The 21,283-nt window shown below is 36.9% G+C and overlaps 1 protein-coding gene across 1 annotated transcript in view; it reads left to right on the forward strand.

The window, feature by feature from the left end:
* RIT2 (Ras like without CAAX 2) overlaps positions 1-21,283 on the forward strand; it is a gene marked incomplete at both ends in the record, with an annotated part of 187,340 nt that overhangs the window by 73,672 nt on the left and 92,385 nt on the right. Inside the window, one exon of the mRNA XM_082336083.1 lies at positions 12,661-12,734. Coding sequence (XP_082192209.1) covers positions 12,661-12,734 — 74 coding nt within the window. The remainder of the gene's footprint in view (positions 1-12,660; positions 12,735-21,283) is intronic.

Raw genomic sequence — 21,283 nt, forward strand, 5'->3', positions numbered from 1 at the left:
AGTGGTACCAGACAGCAGTTACAGTTATGAGTCTCTGAAGCACACGGTGAGGTCTCAGGGAAGCAAACAGCATATGGAGAAGACCCAGTGTAGATTTATATAAATTCATCACCCTAAATCATGAACAAGGAATGATGCATGAACTACCACCTGCTAGGAACAGACTTTGGATGCTCTGCAATAGATCATAGTTTTGTGAGACGGGATGAGCCAAATCTAACAACTCATTTGGGTGGAAAAGGAGGAAGTCCTGCTCTTCATCTCTGCCCTTCTCCTGGCCTTATTGGCTCTCTGGCATTCATCAGCCAATTTTTCAGGCTGATTCAATAGCAGTCCAGAAGAAATCTAAGCCACCCCAACACAGAATAGTTGTCTACCAGGTTAGTGAGTTTAATCACTTTAGTAAAAACAATTCAGTAGGCTCAAAAAGTAGCAAAAGAGATAGTATAGAACCACTTATGGGGAAATGGGAGTATAAAGGGGGATGAAAGAGGAGAAAAGAGATCCTTTTATTTCTAGGACAGGCAAGATGCAGAGTCACTCTCAGACAGCAGCCCATGAGCCAAAATTCCTTTCCAAGTTGATCTCTGTTCTCAAAGACAATAGGGATAATTACCTGTGCCAAAACTGGAGATGGATTCAAAAACCATTTAGGTAAACTATTGGAGGAAAAAAAAAATCCATCAAGGGCTGTTAAAGATTCTGCTTCCAGCTTAGAAGGGCTCTTGAGGTGCAAATAACTGGAAGCTGAGAGAGAATATGCCAAGCAAAAATCATTGTGGGATTCCCTGGGCTATTGGTCACTCTCCAAAAGAGGAAAATGGATTAGATGGACTGTTGATGTTCTATGGCTCTACTTTTTGTATTCTTATTTGGAGCATTTGCCTAATCTGAATGACCTTAACTGATAGTCTGGCCAGTGATATGACTTCCCTTTATCCTTTGTTTCAGAAAGCAAGCAAACAGATGAACAACTCTATTTCTCAACATCTCTGCCCAACCTCTGTTTACCATAGCTGGAACAGGAGAGAAAAATGTTCCTCCTGTGTGTTACCATGAGATACCTACGCTGCATGTTCACATGCAAAAAAGCACCAATACCCCTTAACTGTTAATGGTTCATACTTATCATTTTCTATCCTCCATTAACTCTCTTCGTGTTAGCAGTAGGATATATTCTTGCCTTGTCTATCTTCTTTTCTCCACTGAATAAAGGGTCAATGCAGGATCAAAGCACGGTATATAACCCTTCTATTCTTCCTAGAAATCTCTGAGTTTATTTGTATATCTGCTAAACATAGAGAGAAGAAAAATAACCAAAAACTATATAGAAGTGTGGCCTTGTGATTGCTATTCTTAAGCACTGATTAGCCAGATTAAAATTTAGGAAGGAAAAAAAAGTCTTTTCTCATAACAGTGACAATATCAAACATTTCTGTCATATACTTTTTACTAATAGTAATATTAGTAATAATGATAATAATGAAACAATTTTATTAGAATTCTTTCATAACGATATCTACCATATTGAGAATCTAGAAAGAGTCAACCAAGAATAGAAACCATTAAAATATTTTTGTCTGTTCTACACAAAATAGGCTATTTTTTTTTTTTTTCTTATCAAGTTCATACAGGCAGAAGACCTCTATCTCAGCACCTGGTGTTTTTGATTTGGCTCAATCCAATAATCCTCACCTCCCCCTGCTTTGAGTCACCAACTCTCTAACTGATCTATCTAATAAACTGAAGTGGCAGAGGGAGTTAAAGAGTACTTCTTCTTGTCACAGAACAGCTTATTCTCAGAGCTGAGCTCTTTAGGCCTCCCTTCAGGCCTACAGTGACACTCCAAACACTGACCTACCAGAAAACTGGAACAGGTCCTTCTTAGGTTCCTAGCTACTGTAGGGTTTTTAGTTGTGTTTCATATACACACTTTCATTGGATTGAGCCACTCTAATAATCTGGGGATTTTTGCTTGTAGTCTATAGATTCTGACTGGATTTAAGTGTGAGCAAAGTGTCTATTTGGCTGGTGACATTAAGGCAGGAGAGTTTATATGTTTATCCAGGACTATAAACCACAGTGAAGTCACATGCAGGTTGTGGTTTCTTATTTATAACATAAATGTACTGAAGTTCTAAAGCATGATTCCTGTCACCCTAACATCTCCATCTCAAGTCAGTCAGATGAATAAGGTTCTCTAATGTGAAATACTATAAAGAAAGCCTAGGTTCTTAGGGCTAAAGCAGGGTGGAATGTCATGTTATGTGGCAACTGAGGAGATTCAAAGGACCTGGGAAGAAGTTCCTGACTGAAGTTGGAGTGAACACCTAAGTCATTCTGTGGCTTTAGCCCAGTGGTTCTGTTATAGGTATCACAACCCACATACAGTGATGATAGTTATGATTAGGATCATGAACTTCAAAGGAGCTAAGTGGGACTTGCAACCTGTAAACAGGGTCACCAGTGGAAAACTTGCTTACCTATTCCCTGTATATCGTGACTTGTAAAAATATTCCTTAAATTATTTTTGAAATTGGAAGAGACACTCATGCTCTGGTTTCCTAGATGTGGATGATTTATCATGCTTAATTCAAAATTCTTCATCACAGGACAAATGTCTCCATTAACCTTTCTTTCATGGAAGCCAGCAGCCATCTACACCTTACTAAATCCAAGACACCATCCATGCTAATAGCCACGCAGATGTAGTCAACTTGTTAATTACTCCCCCTGAAATCACAAGAAGTGAATTCGTAGCTGTCAGATCCTCCCACTCAGTAGCACAATCCTGGACTTCAAAGAGTAGTGGAATTGCTACCTGCTATTCTTGTTCCCCAAGATAAGGTTACTTGGACTCCTGTTAATTATCATGTTTTGATTAAACGGGAGTACTTTATTCACTTTGTTCATGTACATCTTTGAAGCAAATGACATTTTTCTAGAAGCAGAGAAAGTAATATTATGCATTTATGACATACTAGTAGCATGGTCTATATTGCAAGTAGTTAACAGAAAAGCAAGTGCTACAGCAAAGGTTTGTGTGACTTATCTTCAGCCCTTATTTCCAAAAATACTAACATTTGTACAAAATCATATTTTCTTTTTGAGAGCTCATTCTGAGAGAAATATTTGTCACTTGAATAGTCTTATTCACATGGGTGAGACACTTATAAACAACATTTAGCCTATTTGAAGGATTGTACTACAAGGCCTGAAGAAGAGTTGAGTGAGTTTTCTGGGCAGCAAGTCACATGCTTTATAATTCTTTATATTAATTTAGTTACATCTGTGCATGCTTGCAGATTAAAATCATAAATGGTGTATTTGGTGACAACAGCATTTGCATCATGATAGTTACTGCACTGGGACAAACTATTCAGATAGACTTTATCCAAATCTCTGCTGTATCCCAGCCTCTCTGCAGAAGCCCGTCATTTACAGGAGGTGACTGTTCTACATCCAGGGGAATCCTACATTTCACAATATGTTGTAATGTAAGAATGTAATCAGCTTCTCCATGCATATGTCTACGGGAAAGAAAGAAGAGGGGCACATTGTTTTCTAGACTTCATCTTGGTTATATGAATTATAGTTAGACCTTGATCAGAACTCTTAACGATTCTGTTTTTCGTGGGCTCTTGTGAACATGCATTTTGCTTTTATTAATAATTACATTTTAAGGGGGAAAATGCATACCTGCAACTAGAAAATAAAATGTTGCAAATAGTAGAAAATTAATATATGGTGTAATAGTATAAAAATAACCTATGTTTCTGTCGTGGTTTAATGTCAGCTGGCAACTAAACACCACCCAGCCGCTCGCTCACTCCCCCCTTGGTTGGATAGGGGAGGGAATCAGAAGGGTAAAAGGGAGAAAACTCGTGGGTTGAGATAAGAACAGTTTAATAATTGAAGTAAAATAAATCAGAGCAGTTAAATAGGCAAAGCAAAAACCATGCACACAAACAAAGCAAAACCAGGAATTCATTCACTACTTCCCATCGGCAGGCGGGTGTTCAGCCATCCCCAGGAAAGCAGGGCTCCATCACACGTAACGGTTACTTGGGAAAACAAACACCAGCACGTCCAATGTCCTGATGACAGAGATATGACTGTGTGCAAGGTGCTATATGACCAGAGAATGTAACAATGAGTTTGCCTTGCTGGCCACTTAGGTCTTACTTTTTTGACCTTCTTTGCCCGACAATGGATATCTTACCTTGAATTTTCTGTTGTACATTGTGCAATTCTGTTTTACATTGTGCAAACAATACATTGTCTCCTTCTTGATGAGTACATGTAGATGAAAACCTCTCCCATGCAACACTTTGTGCAACAAAATCACTGTCAATTTTGATTCTTCTTGAAAGCCACACAGACCATTGTCTCCTTTTTCAACTGTTTTGTTAGTAAACATCATGATAACGAGGACCCAAAGGAAGAAGACAAACTGGATTTAACTGACTCAAAGTTCAATTCACTCAGATTTGTTCACACAAAACCTTTTAGAGCACAGATAATGCTTCTTTTTTGTGCCTACCACAAGACTAAGTGAGATTAAGTTGCTTTTGCTTCCCTGGCTTTTTGGCAGAGAATGAAAGGGTATCACAGTAATGAAACCGCAAGCTGACATTGAAGAAGAGGTGTTTGTACATATCTACAGATACAGCTGAAAAAAAAAAAAAAAAAAAAAAAAAAGAAGACAGAAAGTGCAATGGATAACCCATTTCCCAATTGGGAAGGCATTGAGTGCATTTCAGGTCACTGAGAAAGCTGCAAAGTACCCAAAGCTGAAAATCAATCAGGCTCCTTCAGCAGCTGTGTGTTATCAGTCTTGCCCTGCAGAGCACAGATCTGAAACATTAGACAGCCCAACAAGAGGGAGAAACTTAATTTGAGAGCAGCTGTTTTAAGACAGATACATAAAGACATTAAAAGAGGAGCACTGCGGTGAGGTGAGAACCAAACAAAAAACCCATTAGGCTGAGGAAACTTTTAGTTTTATTATTGTAACCAGATGTAGATAGAGTATGGTCAATGGTAGCCAGAGGCTAAGTTAAAGGAGTGAGATGAGAGTATGATAATGAAGATGGTTCAGTTAACAACTACTGGTAATAAATAGACTGCATGGTACTTAGTGGGCCTAAATTCAAATCTTTCTTTATTACGCTGCAACGGTTCTGGATGCTCAACAGGTAATTTAGGTCCTGTCCACCTCTAGGTATTTAGGTACCACTTTTTATTGATGGTAGCGGGATTAAGAGCAGAAGTTTATTTGAGGATCTGGGTGTAGTCTAGTTATGCTTCTGCTTTCCACTGAAGATATTAGCACTGCTTATTTCAGGAGGACAAAGTTGACTAAAAGTTATGAGTTGTTCTAGTCTTTTGTTTTCAGACTTAGAGAATAGAAGTACTTTGTTGTATTTCTGTTTGCATCTTTACTCCTTGAAATCATGGATTTTCTTATGAACACTCAAGGATTTGTTTTTATGTGCTACTGAAGACACAGGAACATCTAAAACAGAACACAGTAATTAGTTGAGAGCTTGTCATAACACTGAACAGAGGCTAAATAAAGGAAACGAAGAATTGTATCTTCAATTGAAATTAATAAGGAGAGTTAGAATGTACAACAGTAATATGCATTTGAATTTAGCAAGGCCATTTGAAAACAAAATTACAGAATATTTTCTGAAAACATATGTGGCCAAGACCTTGGTTTAATATCTTATCTGAAAATATGTTTATGGTAATTTGGATGCTAAAATGAAAACTGAAAGATAGAAAGTGCTGTGTTTCTCATCATAAAACTGAATATATCATGAATAAATGTATGAATTCCTTTTACGATAAGCACTTAACGTGACTAATGCTTTGTTTTTTCTCAGATTATTTTAATTTTCTCAAGGCCTACACTATAGTCTTTTTATAAGAATAAGGTCAGCAGAGAGGTGCTATCTGCATTAAATGTTGCATTACTTACCTGCTTCTCTTTCATAGAAACAGCAGAGATGTTTGAAGTGTGTGTTACTGAAGAAAGAGTTTCTGTCTGTGGGTTTGGAAAAGCAGCAGTCATTTTTTCTGTTTGGCAAACCATTAGCAAGATTCTTCTGCCTAGAATGGTGTTGTCTGTTACCAGCAGTTGTATAGGTGGGAGCAGGCAACATTTGCTCTTAACACAAAACTGAGCAAAACCTGAAAGCTCTGACAAAGACCTCACAATGCTAACCAAAAGACAGCATAAAGGCAAACACAGTTCAATGTTGAGAAATAAAAAGCAGCAGCACTGGACAGAATAATCTGAAGTATTCTTAATTGCTGGTGTAATGCAGAATTATGTAACACTAGATAGAACTGGAAATGGGATATTTAAATATCCTAGCTATTAGTCTAGTACTAATTTTCCTACTTGCCTTATTTTAAAGAATATTGCTATCTACACGAGTATTTACAGAATACAAGGCAGCCAAATCTGTCAGTTCTACTATTCTAAGCCATTCTTTGCTTATCATGTATGCATAGCTCATAGGGAAGCAACCTCTGTGACTTGGTGTCCTTGTCTGCAAAATGCTGATAGCAATGCTCACCCAAATTATAAAACACTCATACTCCAGGAAAATAATTATATGCTAAGGAAAATTGTAAAACTAATGTATTTTGATGGGCAATTCCTATGACATGCATATTTTTATCTCAAATAGAAGGAGTTTATGTGTAGTAGTTGGTGCAGTGGTTTAAGTCCCTGTTCATCCACTGTCTTTATTTAAAAATTCCTTGTAAATAGAAAGAGTGCTCATCCAGCAAAGACTCATGATCATCCTACATTCAGGAGCATCTCTGAATTAAAATGTGTATGTAACAGGTAATCTAAGCACACCAAGAGCTGGGTCTCCTGCTGTCTTTTTGGCATACAGGAAGAACAACAAGAAGCAGAAATCTAGGTGTGGCTGACTGAGCTTGGACTTCCTTCTGCTGGCTTGGTACCTCCTTAGCCAAATAAAATATATTTTGGCTCGTCTATATATGTGAGAATCTGATTGGTTTTAACGGCAATTAATAGTGTATAAGATGGAGAAGAAGATGGAATATTTATTTAGAAAGAATATAAGCAGAATTAACAAATGGAAGAAAGAAGTTGCTGACCTATATTTTAGGGACTGGAACATGTCTGTAATGCAGTTAAAAGGCCATTCCAACTCCCCTTTAAATTGTACACCATCCAAATCTATTTGTCATGAAGCAGTTACGTGTTCATAGCTGAAAAAGGGGTTTGATATATTTTTTATGAATCTAGTTTCTTCAGTGCTAAGATAACTGATCACAACCCAACCTTGCATTAATTATTGTACTTCTGTCTCCAGAATGATGTCTTATGAAAAAGGAAAGCTGAAAAAAAGAGGATGTGTTCATTTTACAAAAAAAAAAAAAAAAAAGCCAGATAGCAAAAGGCTTAGGAATAATTTTTTCTTTTCTTTCATAATACTGCAAAGGACAATCAAATAATTTAAAAAAAAAGAAAGTCAAAATGTGTCTTTTGAAAAAAACATTTTTTCTTAGTTTAAATGAGGTATTCAGTAAAGAAGGAAAGAATAATAAAAAAGAACAGGTGCTCTTCAGAAAACAGTTGGAGCTCTATTTGGTTTTTTTCCCACCCTGGAAAACAGTAAACAGTCAGTAATAATTCAAGCCAAGTAGTATAATTTTTTAAGCTGAAATTTTTATCTATTTTCATTTTTATTTTTAATGTTTAGAGGAAACAAAATTCTTAAAGAAGTCCATATTCTATATGGAAAAAAAAAAAAAACAAAAAAAAACAAAAGAGAATAATTCTCTTTAAAAATTAAGTTTTACCGGATACGTTAACTATCCAGTTCATATATTCATATATTCATGTATTATACAGAATGTAAGGATGTAGGAGTTTTTATTTAATTTTTCTCCTTGGTACCTACAAAACACTCATTCTTGCAGTCTGTGTTTGAATTGTGGTTATATCTCACAGCGATATCAATAAACTCCATCCATATTTTTTTTTATAGTACCCTCTCTTTCGGCTTCATTTTACCTAAACCAAAAGCTGGGACCTTATAGTTAGCCTCACAGAATAAGACTAATACGGAACTTAATATAAGAAACATAGTTATTGTCTGATTTATTGTCTGATATCTGATTATTCTTCTCATCTCTTTTTTGTACCTTATCTTAATGCTTTACTGAACTGGCAGCCTGAGTTTGGCTTTTTAATAAATATCAGTCCTTAAAGCTGTAGGATGTAAAATCCAGATACACATGGCTTAGCAGCTACCAATTAACTTTAAAGGGAGCATTATATTAGTATTATAAATTAATTAGGAGAAAGAAAATGTAATATACTCAAACATTGTAAATAGTGTAAATATACCAGACAGCATTTGTAATAATGTGAATAATTTTTAAAGAGAGGAGATTAGATGTGAGTTTACTAGTGCTCCTGATGAAGACTTTCCTGCTTTGTTTTATATACACTCAGATGCTATTTCAGTGGAACATCTTCACTGCTGTTCTTCTCTATCCACATGTAAACAGCATGTTCCTCTCAGAGCTCAGGGTCGCTGTTTCTTTAATGTGAACATAATGCGTACAGTGCTGCCTGGACTAAAGACTAGCCACATAGTAGTCCCTTTCAAAATCCTTTAGGAAGCATGCAAAGACTCCAGGTATTCTGCTTAGCATTATAGCTACTAATAAAACAAAAATATGTTAACTGGGTCCAACACACATACATAACCAACTCTTGATCTCTAGGAGGTTGTTTCTTTCCAGGTTAATACGTGTGTCCCATAGTATTTTACTGAGTAATATAAAGATGTTTGTCTATGTAATCCCTCACTCACTTCTATTTCCATTACTTCCTGAGATGAAGTCCTTGTTTAAAAGTATTAATTGTAGACTAGAACTAAATGGTACAGCTCTTCCACTCTTAGCTTGTCTTCTTGAACCATACGACATGTCCATACCTGGACAAGCTGGAGAAGTGGGCCTGTGTGAACCTCATGAGGTTCAACAAGGACAAGCGAAAGGTCCTGCACCTAGGTCGGGGCAAACCTCAGTATCAATCCAGGCTGGGGGATGAAGGGATTGAGTGCAGCCCTGCGGAGAAGGACGTGGGGATACTGGTAGACGAAAAGCTGGACATGAGCCAGCAATGTGCTCTCGCAGCCCGGAAAGCCAACCATATCCTGGGCTGCATCAAAAGAAGCGTGGCCAGCAGGGCAAGGGAGGTGATTCTGCCTCTCTGCTCTCGTGAGACCCCACCTGGAGTACTGTGTCCAGCTCTGGGGTCCTCAGCACAGGAAGGACATGGACCTGTTGGAGCGGGTCCAGAGGAGGGCCACAAAAATGATGAGAGGGATGGAACACTTCTGCTATGAGGAAAGGCTGAGAGAGCTGGGGTTGTTCAGCTTGGAGAAGAGAAGGCTGTGGGGAAACCTTATTGCAGCCTTTCAATACTTAAAGGGGCTGTACAAGAAGGATGGGGATAGTCTTTTTAGCAAGGCAATAGGACAAGGGGTAATGGTTTTAAACTAAGGAGAGCAGATTTAGACTGAACACAAGGAAAAAGTTTTTCATGATGCAGGTAGTGAAACACTGGAACAGGTTGCCTAGAGAAGTGGTAGATGGCCCATCCTTGGAAACATTCAAGGCCAGGCTGGATGGGGCTCTGGGCAACCTGATCTAGCTGTGGATGTCCCTGCCCCTTGCAGGAAGGTTGGACTAGATGACCTTTAAAGGTTCCTTCCTTCCCAAAGCATTCTATGGTTCTATGATGACATGAGGTGGGAAATATGGTTTTCAATTTATGTGTCTTCCTTTTACCTCCTGCTCTGGAAAATTCATTGTCCTAATAGCCCAGGAGATCAGTGAACACACAGGGTAAATGGAAAGATAGCGCCTCCCAAAAGGCTTGTTGTGTTTGAGCATTAAGAAGCTGATAGGTCATAAGTGGGTGCTATGGTCTGATCTCTGGTATGAGGGTTCAAGATAGCAATTCCCTTGATAAGTGTGGACTTTAGGACTTCTTTTAAATAAGTGCCATAAGAAAAGTAAGCGTCAAATTTCCCATCTATTTTCCATTCAAATACAGGTTGAGAATACCCCTGCTTATCACACCCCAGTTGAGGATATTTTTAAGCTTTTCTAAATCATCTGTACTATCCTGCTTTTTGCACATATGCAGAGAGAGAATATTACAAAGGAAAGTCATATCTTCTTCCTGTTTCATCTCTATATTTCTTGGGGCAAAGGCACATCCTACAAGTAAAAAGCATCTTCCAAATGCAATTGCCTAAAAAACCATTTAGATTCATGTGCTTTGTCAATGCTCAACAGAATATGTTTCACTACCACCAACAGAAGATGTTAGCATATATTAAGAATGAAATCGGGACAGTGATTCTGGCACATCTTTGTGAAGTGTTTTAAGGTCAGTAGTTTGAGAAAATAAAATAAAATAAAATAAAATAAAATAAAATAACACAATGGGTTTGTACATTCAGTGTTATCTTTGCAAAGTAAAAGGGTTATAACCATAACCTTGCTCCAGCTGTTAGCACTTGATTTAGTGATTACAGTGGCATGATATTGGGGTACACCTGGAGTAGCTCAGCAGAGAATTAGATATAGATATCTTACATTTACTTACTGAAAGCTATGACTTATATTCAGAGGCCAGTGGGTTTTTTAGTTAGTAACTCAACTCCTAATTAATTTCCTTAGCATATAAGACAGGATTTATCTAGATTCCAGCTTCACTTTTATCCAAGCTGAATTTAAGGATGCTAATGTCTCTCTGCATTAACTGTTTTAAAGCTACTGTATTAAAACTCAGATTAGTGTAAGTGAAGACACAAATAAGACCACGGCACATTGGCTTTAGAGTATCCAGCTGTGGAGCCAAGAATGCAAGCTAAATTTATGCAAGTCTTATGTTAATTATGCATACATGAATGTAATGTAAGTGGGGAGCCACCTGCATGGCAATATATTAATAATATTTTAGAATATTAATATAATCTATAGAAAGGAAATGCTATATTTGATTCTACATATTTTCACATTTTGTTTTTAATTTTTAGTTAAAAGACAAAAATTCTACTGCACACATCATTGTCATGCCATAATAGATTACTTAAACTGTAAATAGCCTATTTCACTCAATATGGTTCCTCTTCGGCACGAAGTTTCTTATTCAGCAATCCCTAGAAAGAGATCTATTGACTGAAACCAACTGAGCTGGTTGGAGTGCTCTGGCTTTCTCAGCAAGGCAATCTATCATACATTTACTGAAGCTTTTGAGTCCTCTTAATACCAATGGGATTGAGTCTTTGTTTAAAGCAAGGCATGTACCTAAGTAATTTGCTGAACTGAGGCCTACAAGAAGCAGGAGAGTCATGGAAATTACTGTATGTGATTATGACATTAGAGATAGCCTGCCACTGACTGTGCAGGAGTCAGGCCATACAGAATCCTTCATATCTGAAAGCTTTAGTGTTTCCTTCGTGTAGGTGGAAACCAGGTTTTTACACGTTTTTATAAAGTGTCATATGATGCAAGATATAAAAGGTACAAACTGGACTGTCCTGAGAATTCCAGCTACATGCAATGTAATCCCATATTATAATCCCAATATTATCTCAATAATCACTGAGATCCTAGTCCTGAGGGTCTCTGGCAGCCAGGGCTTGCAGGATTGAGTCTTTGTACAGGGTCAGCCATATGCTCATGATGATTAATGACACTTCTCAGATGCATTAAATGCACTTGTCTTGTCTTCACACCTCATTGCACAGCCAAAGCATAACATCAGTCACCAAAGCCACTCTAGCTGCTATGCATTATTGTTTAATTAAACAACACAGACAATTTCCAAGACTGTTTCAAGTATAAATATGGTCTGGTATCTAAGTTCTATTTAACCTTAGGAAGGAAATACGAATGTTGAGAGGAGAATGAAATTAAAATGTGAGGAAAACATCTTATGTAAAGAGTAGTTCACCTTTTTTGTTTTTCTCCTTCCAAATTCAGCTTGACAAAATCATGCCCACCAAGCACAGTTTTCCCTCCTCCACCCCCAGCCATGATGAATGTGAGGATGCTGATTACACAATTTATTTTAAAAAATCCATTTGCATCCTCTCCAGAGATATATAGAGGTCTAATTAATTGCTCTGACATATCTGAGCCAGAAGCCCCCTTCAGTCACAGGGAGACTATCCCAGTAATTTAGACAATCTTTAGCTTGAAACTATTTGCTGGAAAATTTCTTCGGAAGTGTGATTGTGGTAAGTAAAAACCACTCTGCTGCATAGCACCAGCACAACACCTCTGAAGCTTTGTGACTTAAACAACATCTATTGTTTGTACTACCCTTTTAAAGAGAGGCAAATTTACTTCTCTAATATTTTGAGGTAGTGTAGTAGAAAAGACTAGATCACTCCCTTTTGCTAATACTTTGCAGTGATGGTAGGATTTCAGAAAGTGTCTTTTTAACTTGAGAGAAAACAAAGTTATGTCAGACTGGAGAGCTTTTGAAAAGCTTACTCCAAACTAGCAAAGCTATTTCATTTTCCATTCTCTGAGCCACTCCTATGCTTAGTCGTACTGCACTGTGTTTTTCAGAGGATGCCTATAAAACTCAAGTCCGAATTGATGATGAACCAGCCTATTTGGACATTCTAGATACAGCTGGACAGGTGAGTAGTTTCCCAATGTGAACTTTTCAATCAGAGATAAAATCAAAGATTTTAACCTTCAGATATATGGGTCACAGAGCTAGAAATAAGCTCCCCTATTCAAACATACAGGGAGCAGTGGCAGAAAAACATTGAGAAATTAACAAAGGAGAAGATTAAAGGAGTTCTTCAGTGTTATAGTATAACTTCAAATTCTGACCAGAATAGACAGACAAATTTAATTGAATAGAAGATAAAAAGCTGTTTGTTTCTTTTTCTCTCGTATGCAGAAACATCTATCACAATCATAGAATGAATAAATGCTGCTGTTCGTTTGTCTGATGTGTTTACCATTCCTGCTTTTCTATATATTAAAGAAATCTTCTGGTCTACTTGTAGATCAACTATTTTGTTACTATTCTTCTACTCCCCATCTTATAGCTAAGCATCAAATGATCACCCATAAGGAAAAGGTCTTAATGCTAAAAGTAACACACATGTATGTATAGTGTATATGCACGTGTGAGCATCAGTCAGGGAATTAAGTTTCACATACAGTAAGGCAAAATAAGGGGTTAAATGCAAGAATTCCTTCTACGTGACTCAGTTCATCCCCTTTCCATCTCAAAATGTTTTTATTGTTTAATCAAAATGTTGCAGCTGGTTAATCCTTTCCTGAGGTATGTGTCAGGTTGTCTTTGAAGGTTTTGATAGTTTCATGAGTTTCCATAGTGTGTGTGCAACTAGTACAGGAATGAGTCAGTCAACAAGGGCAGTAAATCCTTTTAAAAAAAAAAAAAAATTGGGATGTATAAGCCTGAAAACCTTGATCTCATCTTCCCAAACATCTGAATGTGCCTTTGCTGGGCACTGAAAATGGTGGGAAATGCAGTCTGCTGTCTAGAATTAGAATAACATTAGGTTACATAAATTGAATGTAGTTCAGGGGGATTGTGGCATTAGTTTTACATGTGAATGAAATATAGGCCAATTTCAAAGTGAACTCAACCCAGTTTCAGGAATCAAAAGATGCCCTGAATTATTCTTCCTTGACCCAAAACTATACAGTCTCAGCAGTTAACCAGTGACTTGTTGCTGAGTCTCTTGTGAAAGTGTTTGATTCTCTGGAAAATTTAAGCTAAATTTCAAGAAATGTCTCCAAAGCTGTGAATTTAATTGACCTAGAATTTATTATTATAACAAGCCCAAGAAGTTTCTTATGCATAATAGTCCTAGCATAGCTTCAGCAATGATTTGGCTGGGAGAAAGAAGGAACATCATAGTTTCTACTCAGTATGTCTGAAAATATCTGTATTTCTGCTGGAGAAGAGGAAGCAATATCTTTGCTCACTCAGGAAGTCTGAGACTAGTAACTTCAGCGTTATATCACCATTAATACACAGTCATCAGGGAAATTATATCAACAGCTGTTTAGCCTTGTAAGGCTTTATGTCTTAGGGACCTCTTGTGTTATTCTTTAGTATAGTTCACTGTCTACATCTACTTCATTCTACTCCTACATTTCCTTTAGACCTATTCTGTAGAGTTAAAATGCTAAAAAGTAAGATACTTTCTTACCCAGAGTTGAAGAGAAATGCTGAATCAGAGTTTACGCGTCCAGATTTTTCCTAATGGAAAGAAAAACAAAGTGCTATACAGTATTTATTAATCTTCATAGGTGTGTTTCTAATTTGCTATGGAGACTCTGAGAGAGTGCAGGAGTTGTTAAACTCTGCAAACCATAGAAGAGGGTACCATAGGTACAGAGCTCCTTGTGTTGTGCTCCTGCTTACAGACCTGTGCAGAGAAGATGAGATACCTGATCCTAAATTTGCATCAGTAATGCAAATATTATTTATACAAAGGAAATAAAGTAGCTTAAAATCAAAGCAAAGAATGGATGATGAATGAAACAAAAATATATATTGTGCTTTTATTTTGAGCTGGGGAGTAATATGTTGTAAAAACCAAGAAGAATAATTTCTTCTGCTTTATTTTTTTTCCATTTGTTTTTGTTACTAAAAACATAAGAGTTTGTGTTGTTGATAAAAAAAAATGATAGAATCAGATACTGAAAGTTTCCTTCTCTTCCTAAGCCCCCACCAAAATCAAAGCCTTTCTTTTTTCTTTTTTTTTTTTTTATTAAAGCAAGTATTTTCAAAATGCTATTTCATTTTCTGTCAGCTTCTTTTAAAATGAAAAAAAAAAATTGAGCATAATCTTCAATCCCTTTCAAAATTTTTTTTAGATTCAGGAAAAAGGAAAAAATATCCCTGTGCACTGGCCTTTTAAGTAGCTGAAAACATTATGTTTTCCAATTTAAACAAAATTCATGTTTTGTAAGTCATATTCACTTTTTAGGAAAAAATCCCCACAAAAATGTACAATTTTTACATTATTTTTGATTTTTGATCATATAAAAAAGTGAGAACAAAACCTCATTTTTAATTGGAGGGAATTTATTGCCACTATTATGAATTTTAGCAGAACTGACAGTTGTAAGGTAAGAAAAGAAATCAGAAAAATGCAAACAGTAAAAGCTGGTGAGAACAATAGCAGAAAAAAGCTGAAGAGTTTTGTTTCAAGAAGGGATCAAAATATCCATAATATTAGAGGCCCATGGCAAGTAATGACCACGTAATGAAATGTAGTGAAGAGATTTCAGAGCAAGCAGATACCTGGGGCAGTAACATCACACTCTGCAGATATGACAGCCCAGGATATTGTACAACCTGGGCAAATCTATTCTACCTCATGTCAAAGTTGACTTGATATGAGAAAATCTCTGCTTTAAATTTCCCTGTTCTTACAGCAGAGACTGTCACTGAAATATGTCTCAGTGTATCAATGCTAGGAAGCTCTTCCCACTTTCCTAGGCCCCTATTTTTCAGAAACTGTCCATTCTAAGTATCCTGGATTTAGCTGCTTGTCTTTGCAGATGTCTTTGAATTTGTTGCCTCTATCTGCACTATACAGCTCCAGAATAAATCAAGACCTAATCCAACTCCCATTGAAGTCAACAACTAAAATAGCCTCTTCTCTCACGGAGGGCTTAATGTTGCTCACTCAAGTTCAGACTGAAATCCTGCTGTGACTTTGGTGACTCAGGGTAAAAATCCAAAGTGCCCAGTTATTCTGACGAAGGTGTGCTCTGATGGTACCTCATTGGGTTTCGAGTTAAAGCAGAGATGGTGTTACAGCTTCTAAATCAAGTAGTGAAAATCTCATTTATCTCTGAGAGTCCTTGAAGTCATAAATAGTTCATCATCAACTTTGAATCATGACTTTAATCGCTTCAGAAGATCAAGGAGCTAAAATTGTAATTCTTCCCTATTTGGGAAATACAAGAAGTCAATAGAGAAACCAACTGAAGTTAATGTATTTTGCTGTTGTTCTACAGAATATGTTTCACCAAATATGCTTCTTCTTTCCCTGTTATAGCTATGCACTAATTGAACACTTCAACACTGACCAAATATTGTGATTTATTAATAATTAAAATAGTTCTTTATTGTCAAGTCCACAGTTAAAAATCTACATCTGATTTCATAGCTGAAACTGGACAAACATCTTTTGATATTTTAACTGATAGATACAGTTTGGAACACCAAAAACACAGATGGTGCTTCAGAAATACAATTCTGGTTCTCAACTTTCTGAAGTTAAAAAACATTCAAACAAAGTGAAAAGCAGAAACATGAATACACTATTAGTATTGCTTATCTAGTTATTGGTCTTCCTCTTCTCATGCGTATATGTAGACACCATTAAATATGACAGATTACTCCTCTCAAGAAGCAGACTGATGTTGCATGAACTCTGGATACATATTTTCTACATCACCAATTGTCCTCTAGTGCTCTTCCAATATAATTTTTCCACTGAAGATACAACAGGAGGCACATTCTTAATGTATGTAGGGCTAGTGTAAGTAGTTATGCTTCACTGAACTCACTACCCCTGCTTTTCACCACCTGCTACATCTGCCATCAGGATAGCCTGTCTTTGCTCACTGCAATCAACTTCAGACAGAATAAGGTTATGTTTACCTCAGAGAGTTTCAAGAGCAAGTATTGCTGATGTAGCTGCTTGTAGCCAAATTGTCATAAACAGGACTTACTAGAGTAGTTCCTACAGAAAGGCCTGAAAATGTGTCATGCAACAAGAAGGAAAGGAACAAAAAATTGATGTTGGTTTTCTTTTTCAATGGCACAACTGAATCTGGAAGACATGTATCCTCAGCCTCACATTTGCTGCTAGAAGAAATTATCAATGATGCCTTTGGATATTCCTTAACTAGAAGTTCTCTTCTTAAACCAAAAGTTTTCTTTTTGCATCTGCATTTCAATTAAAACAAAACCAAAAAGCAGATAAAACCAAGCAGAAAGTAAATGTGAGATTAAGCTTCAGGAGGAATTTTATCTAGTTAGCTTTTAACCCTCTAGGCTTGCTACAATTTGGCATGTGGAGTAACTAATAAAACCTTAATGGAAATCTCCAAATGCAAACTGTTATTCATAAAGATAGCTTGAGCTTCCTTGTTCAACCATTTTTGTGGGACATCTTTTGATTAACTCTCTCTTGAAATTCACCCATGAAATTCTCTCTTGAAATTCTCTCTTGAAATTCACTCTTTGTCCCTTAAGGTTGGGAGAGGTGTTGGGGAGGAGGTAGTTCTGGGGTTTCTCTTTTCTTATCCAATGTGTCACAAACCTCATTTGCTTTTACATATATCTGATTTAAACTGGTGTAAACTCTTTGATTTCCAGGAAACTTGTGGGTGCAAATGAAAGGACATTCAGACCTCAAGTCCTTTATTCTGTGTTCAGTTCCCTTCACAATTATTCTCAGAGACTGACAACCTCCAACTGCTCCAACCGTGCACAAAAAGCCTCCATGCAGAGTTATAGAAACCTTCTGTTCACTGATTTACGCTTTCTCACTCTCTCTTCTAACCTAAAAATACCTTGCTACTTCTGGAGCCCAGTTTGAATTCCTCTTCACGGAGCATACACAGCAGTTATCTCTCCTGCTGTATTTATAAACTGTTGACTGACACAGGAGCTTTTATTCTTGCCACAGCTTTCCTCCTGATGACACATTACCCAACCTCCCTGTTTAAACCTCACACTGAACGTTAAAAGAACATCAGCATTCCCTTCACCAAGAAACAATCTGAGATGACCCTATGCAGAAAAGACAAACTTGTTTTCTGACATGAAGCAGGCAAATATGCAGAAAAATAGATTTCTGTACCTGTCAGTGACACAGTACATTGCAGGATTATTGCATGAATTTTTGCTTGTTAAAACGTGAGCTTTTTATGATAAACTTAGTGCACTAGTATATTTCCCAGGTGTGAGTCAGAGACTTGAAAAATTGGCCTTAAAATGTGATGGCATGCTATTTCAGGGAGATTTTCCTTTGTCTGGAGCTGTGTGCACATGAATTCATTTCCAGGCAGACACTTTTCAACCTGACAACAGCAGTGTGCTCTGTAGTGAAATCCATCTCTCAAATTGCTAGCAAATCACAGGACATGTTTATCCTGCCAACCTCCAGGACTATGATTTTTGCCCCCTGCCTCAAGCTTTGAAGAGGAACCATATTAGTCCCAAGAGCCCTTCAGATAAACACACTTTCTTAGACTAAACACTATAGTCCAATGACTCACTCAGGCTGTTATCTGAGATCCTTCTGCTTATTATCTAAACATGCTGCTCTAATCCTGAATCAATGGAAGCTGAATTTCAAACTACGTTACTGCAGCTTATCTCAAGGAAATGTAAAATGCCTTTTTGGCAGAAATTATATTTTAATGGGCCTTTACAGCATGTTCTTTTAAGAGGAAAATAATTTTAGTGCATTTTCAGCTAGGTACTGTAGTGAGTAAATGAAATCAATTCTATTTTTAAAGCATAGTGGTAGTGAACTAACAACCATTAACAGAGTGTATTAGGTGAAGAACATTATTTTCTTTATATGCTGTTGTTTCACAGGCTGATGATGATGACATACTTAGAAAGTCAATCACGGCACTGAAACTTTGGTGGATTCTCAAGACAAGCTGTTCTATACTTTCTAGGGAGAAGTAAAATCTCTCCCTTGACCAAGTAATTTTATATGGGAATGAACAAATTTTGAAGAAACATTTATTTGGCACTGGTATTGAGTGAAAAAAAGGTTCCAGTAAGTCATAGATGAAATTGCAGACCTGACCCAATTTCCTTCAACTTATGGGCAAAATGTTCTTTAGCTTCAGTGGGAAAACATTTAGGCATATACTTTCAAAAAAGAGTATATTAATTTAGCAAGAACAGGCAACTAGGAACTAAGATTCCCAACTTCCTTTCCCATCCCTGTCAATGAATGAATCATGGTGCAATAAAGGATGAATCAGTTTGTATTTCTAGGTCTGCATTTGTCTTTCTGAGCAACAGGTGCTATAACATGTTCAGGGAGCAGGAATTTAGGGTGAATGTCAGGGTTTATTGAGTGTAGCCATGCAGATTTCCTGCCCCTCACTACCATTCCCCTTCGATAAAGTCAATGTTCGTGGTTCCATATTGCAGGTGGAGGCATACTTTCCCGTATTGTCTTTTCTTTTTCAATAAATTATTTTTTCTTGAAATGCTTTCTCTCTCACTGTTCTTTGTCTTTCTTTAACTAATAACTTCCAAAAATAGATAAATCTTCAATGTTACTGATGAATGTTTACTTTTTGACTTTTTTAATAAAATAAGAACATTTAAAAGAAGAAAACTTTATTACAAATTCTGATAAAAGTAGCAAAATCCTTTTTTCTTCTTTCCAGACCTTTTCTTGTAGTATTTCCTGTTGCTTTGTGGGCTTTTTGTTGTTGTTGTTGTGATCTCATGTACATTGTATGGAAAACTCCTGTATAAGCACATCCCATATGATTAAACTTCATCCAGGTCTTCCATAAGACTATGATTATTAGGCCTTTTCTTCTAACATTACAAACCATATTGTATACTTTTTTCTTTCCCACTGTTGAATGGCACTAAAGCCCTTTGAAGTTACTTTCAGCAGATTTTTGACATGATCTAAGTGTGTCCTGATTTCTTTATATATGTGCAGCTATTCTAGATAATCTCACTAGGAATTACATTTCACAGAGGCTTGTCTATCTTGTTACCAAACAGCTCTACACAGACCAGGGACTCCAGTGGACAGAAAACTATTTTTTAGCTGTACTAAATTTCACAAAATTCACATCAAAAAGGTATTTCTAGGACTAAAAACTTAGCTTGCATGCTGAGAAAACTAGCATGTGTAACAGCACTGCCTTGTGCCATTTGACTTGACAGTAACAATGACCAGGAGAAAGGTCTTTTGAAGATCTGGTTGTTAATGCTTCTGAGGCAAAGTACGTTGTCCCAAAGAACTGTAATTTAAGAAAACTTATTTGTCTTTTATGCTATTCTGTAGCTGCTGGATACTCTACCAATACATTGAATGATGGTGTATCCAGACAAAAACAAAAGAGAGCAAAAAGTTACATAGTCTTATCTGAATCATCCAGACCTTTGAATGCAAAACTACATGAGATATTTGGCTGGAAGAGACTTTCTAAAGATGTTATTTTCATTTCCCTCTAGCAGGAGGGGGTGGAAAAGCCTAAAAATAAAAGACATCTCTCACAGCTGGAGTTCCAATAGTTTTGCCCCAGAACCTGGAAGTGGCATCTGCCCCCCACCAACTAAAAAACAGAAAATAAAAAGTAAACCTCAGTAAATTTTGAGCTCCATTGCTTGTCACCTCTCTTTTACAATCTGAGGAATGTTCTTGCATCTATCCAAATTTTTAAAAGAGGAAGTGAAGAGCAAAGTAGAAATTCAAGACAATAATTAGTGAAAATATGGAACATTTTCTTTTTTCTTTTTTAAACTGGAGATATTTCAGATAAGTATATTGCTTGCTTCCACAGAAACAAGCTTGCATAGCTTGCATAGATTTTTGTGGCTGCTTTTATTTCGTGCCTAATGGCTCAGGAGAATAAATTGTTTCCATGGGAGTTCCATGTCATTATCAGAGCAGCAGGATGATGTGAAATAAACCATGCCAGGAAGCAATCTTTTCTTTTAAAAAGTCAAAACTCAAAAGCTTAGCAGTAGCTACATTGGCTGTACGTGTGTAAGAAATCAGATAGTCTCTTACTTACAGTGGAGTACAACCTGAAGCAAGCCGAAGAAGTCAGACTCCACTAACTTTCAGAATTGCAGATGAGTAGTGTCTTTGTGTTGGACAGTCTTGGTATATCTCAGAAGCTACTCAGCATCTTTCAGAATCTATTGATCTAACCTAAGTACCTCATGACTACAGTTTTGGAGCTCTCTCTGTTCACACAGCTTTGTTTCTAAAGAAATGAAAACTATACTCACATTTTATAGGCAGACACAGAGGGTATGGATCTGAAAATTGAACTTGGTGTCATTTACCCCACTGGGTGTCATTTACCCCACCAGAAGTGAATTAGCTTCAGTTAAACTATTTCTCATTTACTTTAAAGCCTAGATATCCTAGTAATGGATCTGGATGAAATCTTC

The sequence above is a fragment of the Platalea leucorodia genome (genome assembly GCF_965183815.1).
Source record: "Platalea leucorodia genome assembly, chromosome: Z".
Taxonomy (NCBI): Eukaryota; Metazoa; Chordata; class Aves; order Pelecaniformes; family Threskiornithidae; genus Platalea; species Platalea leucorodia.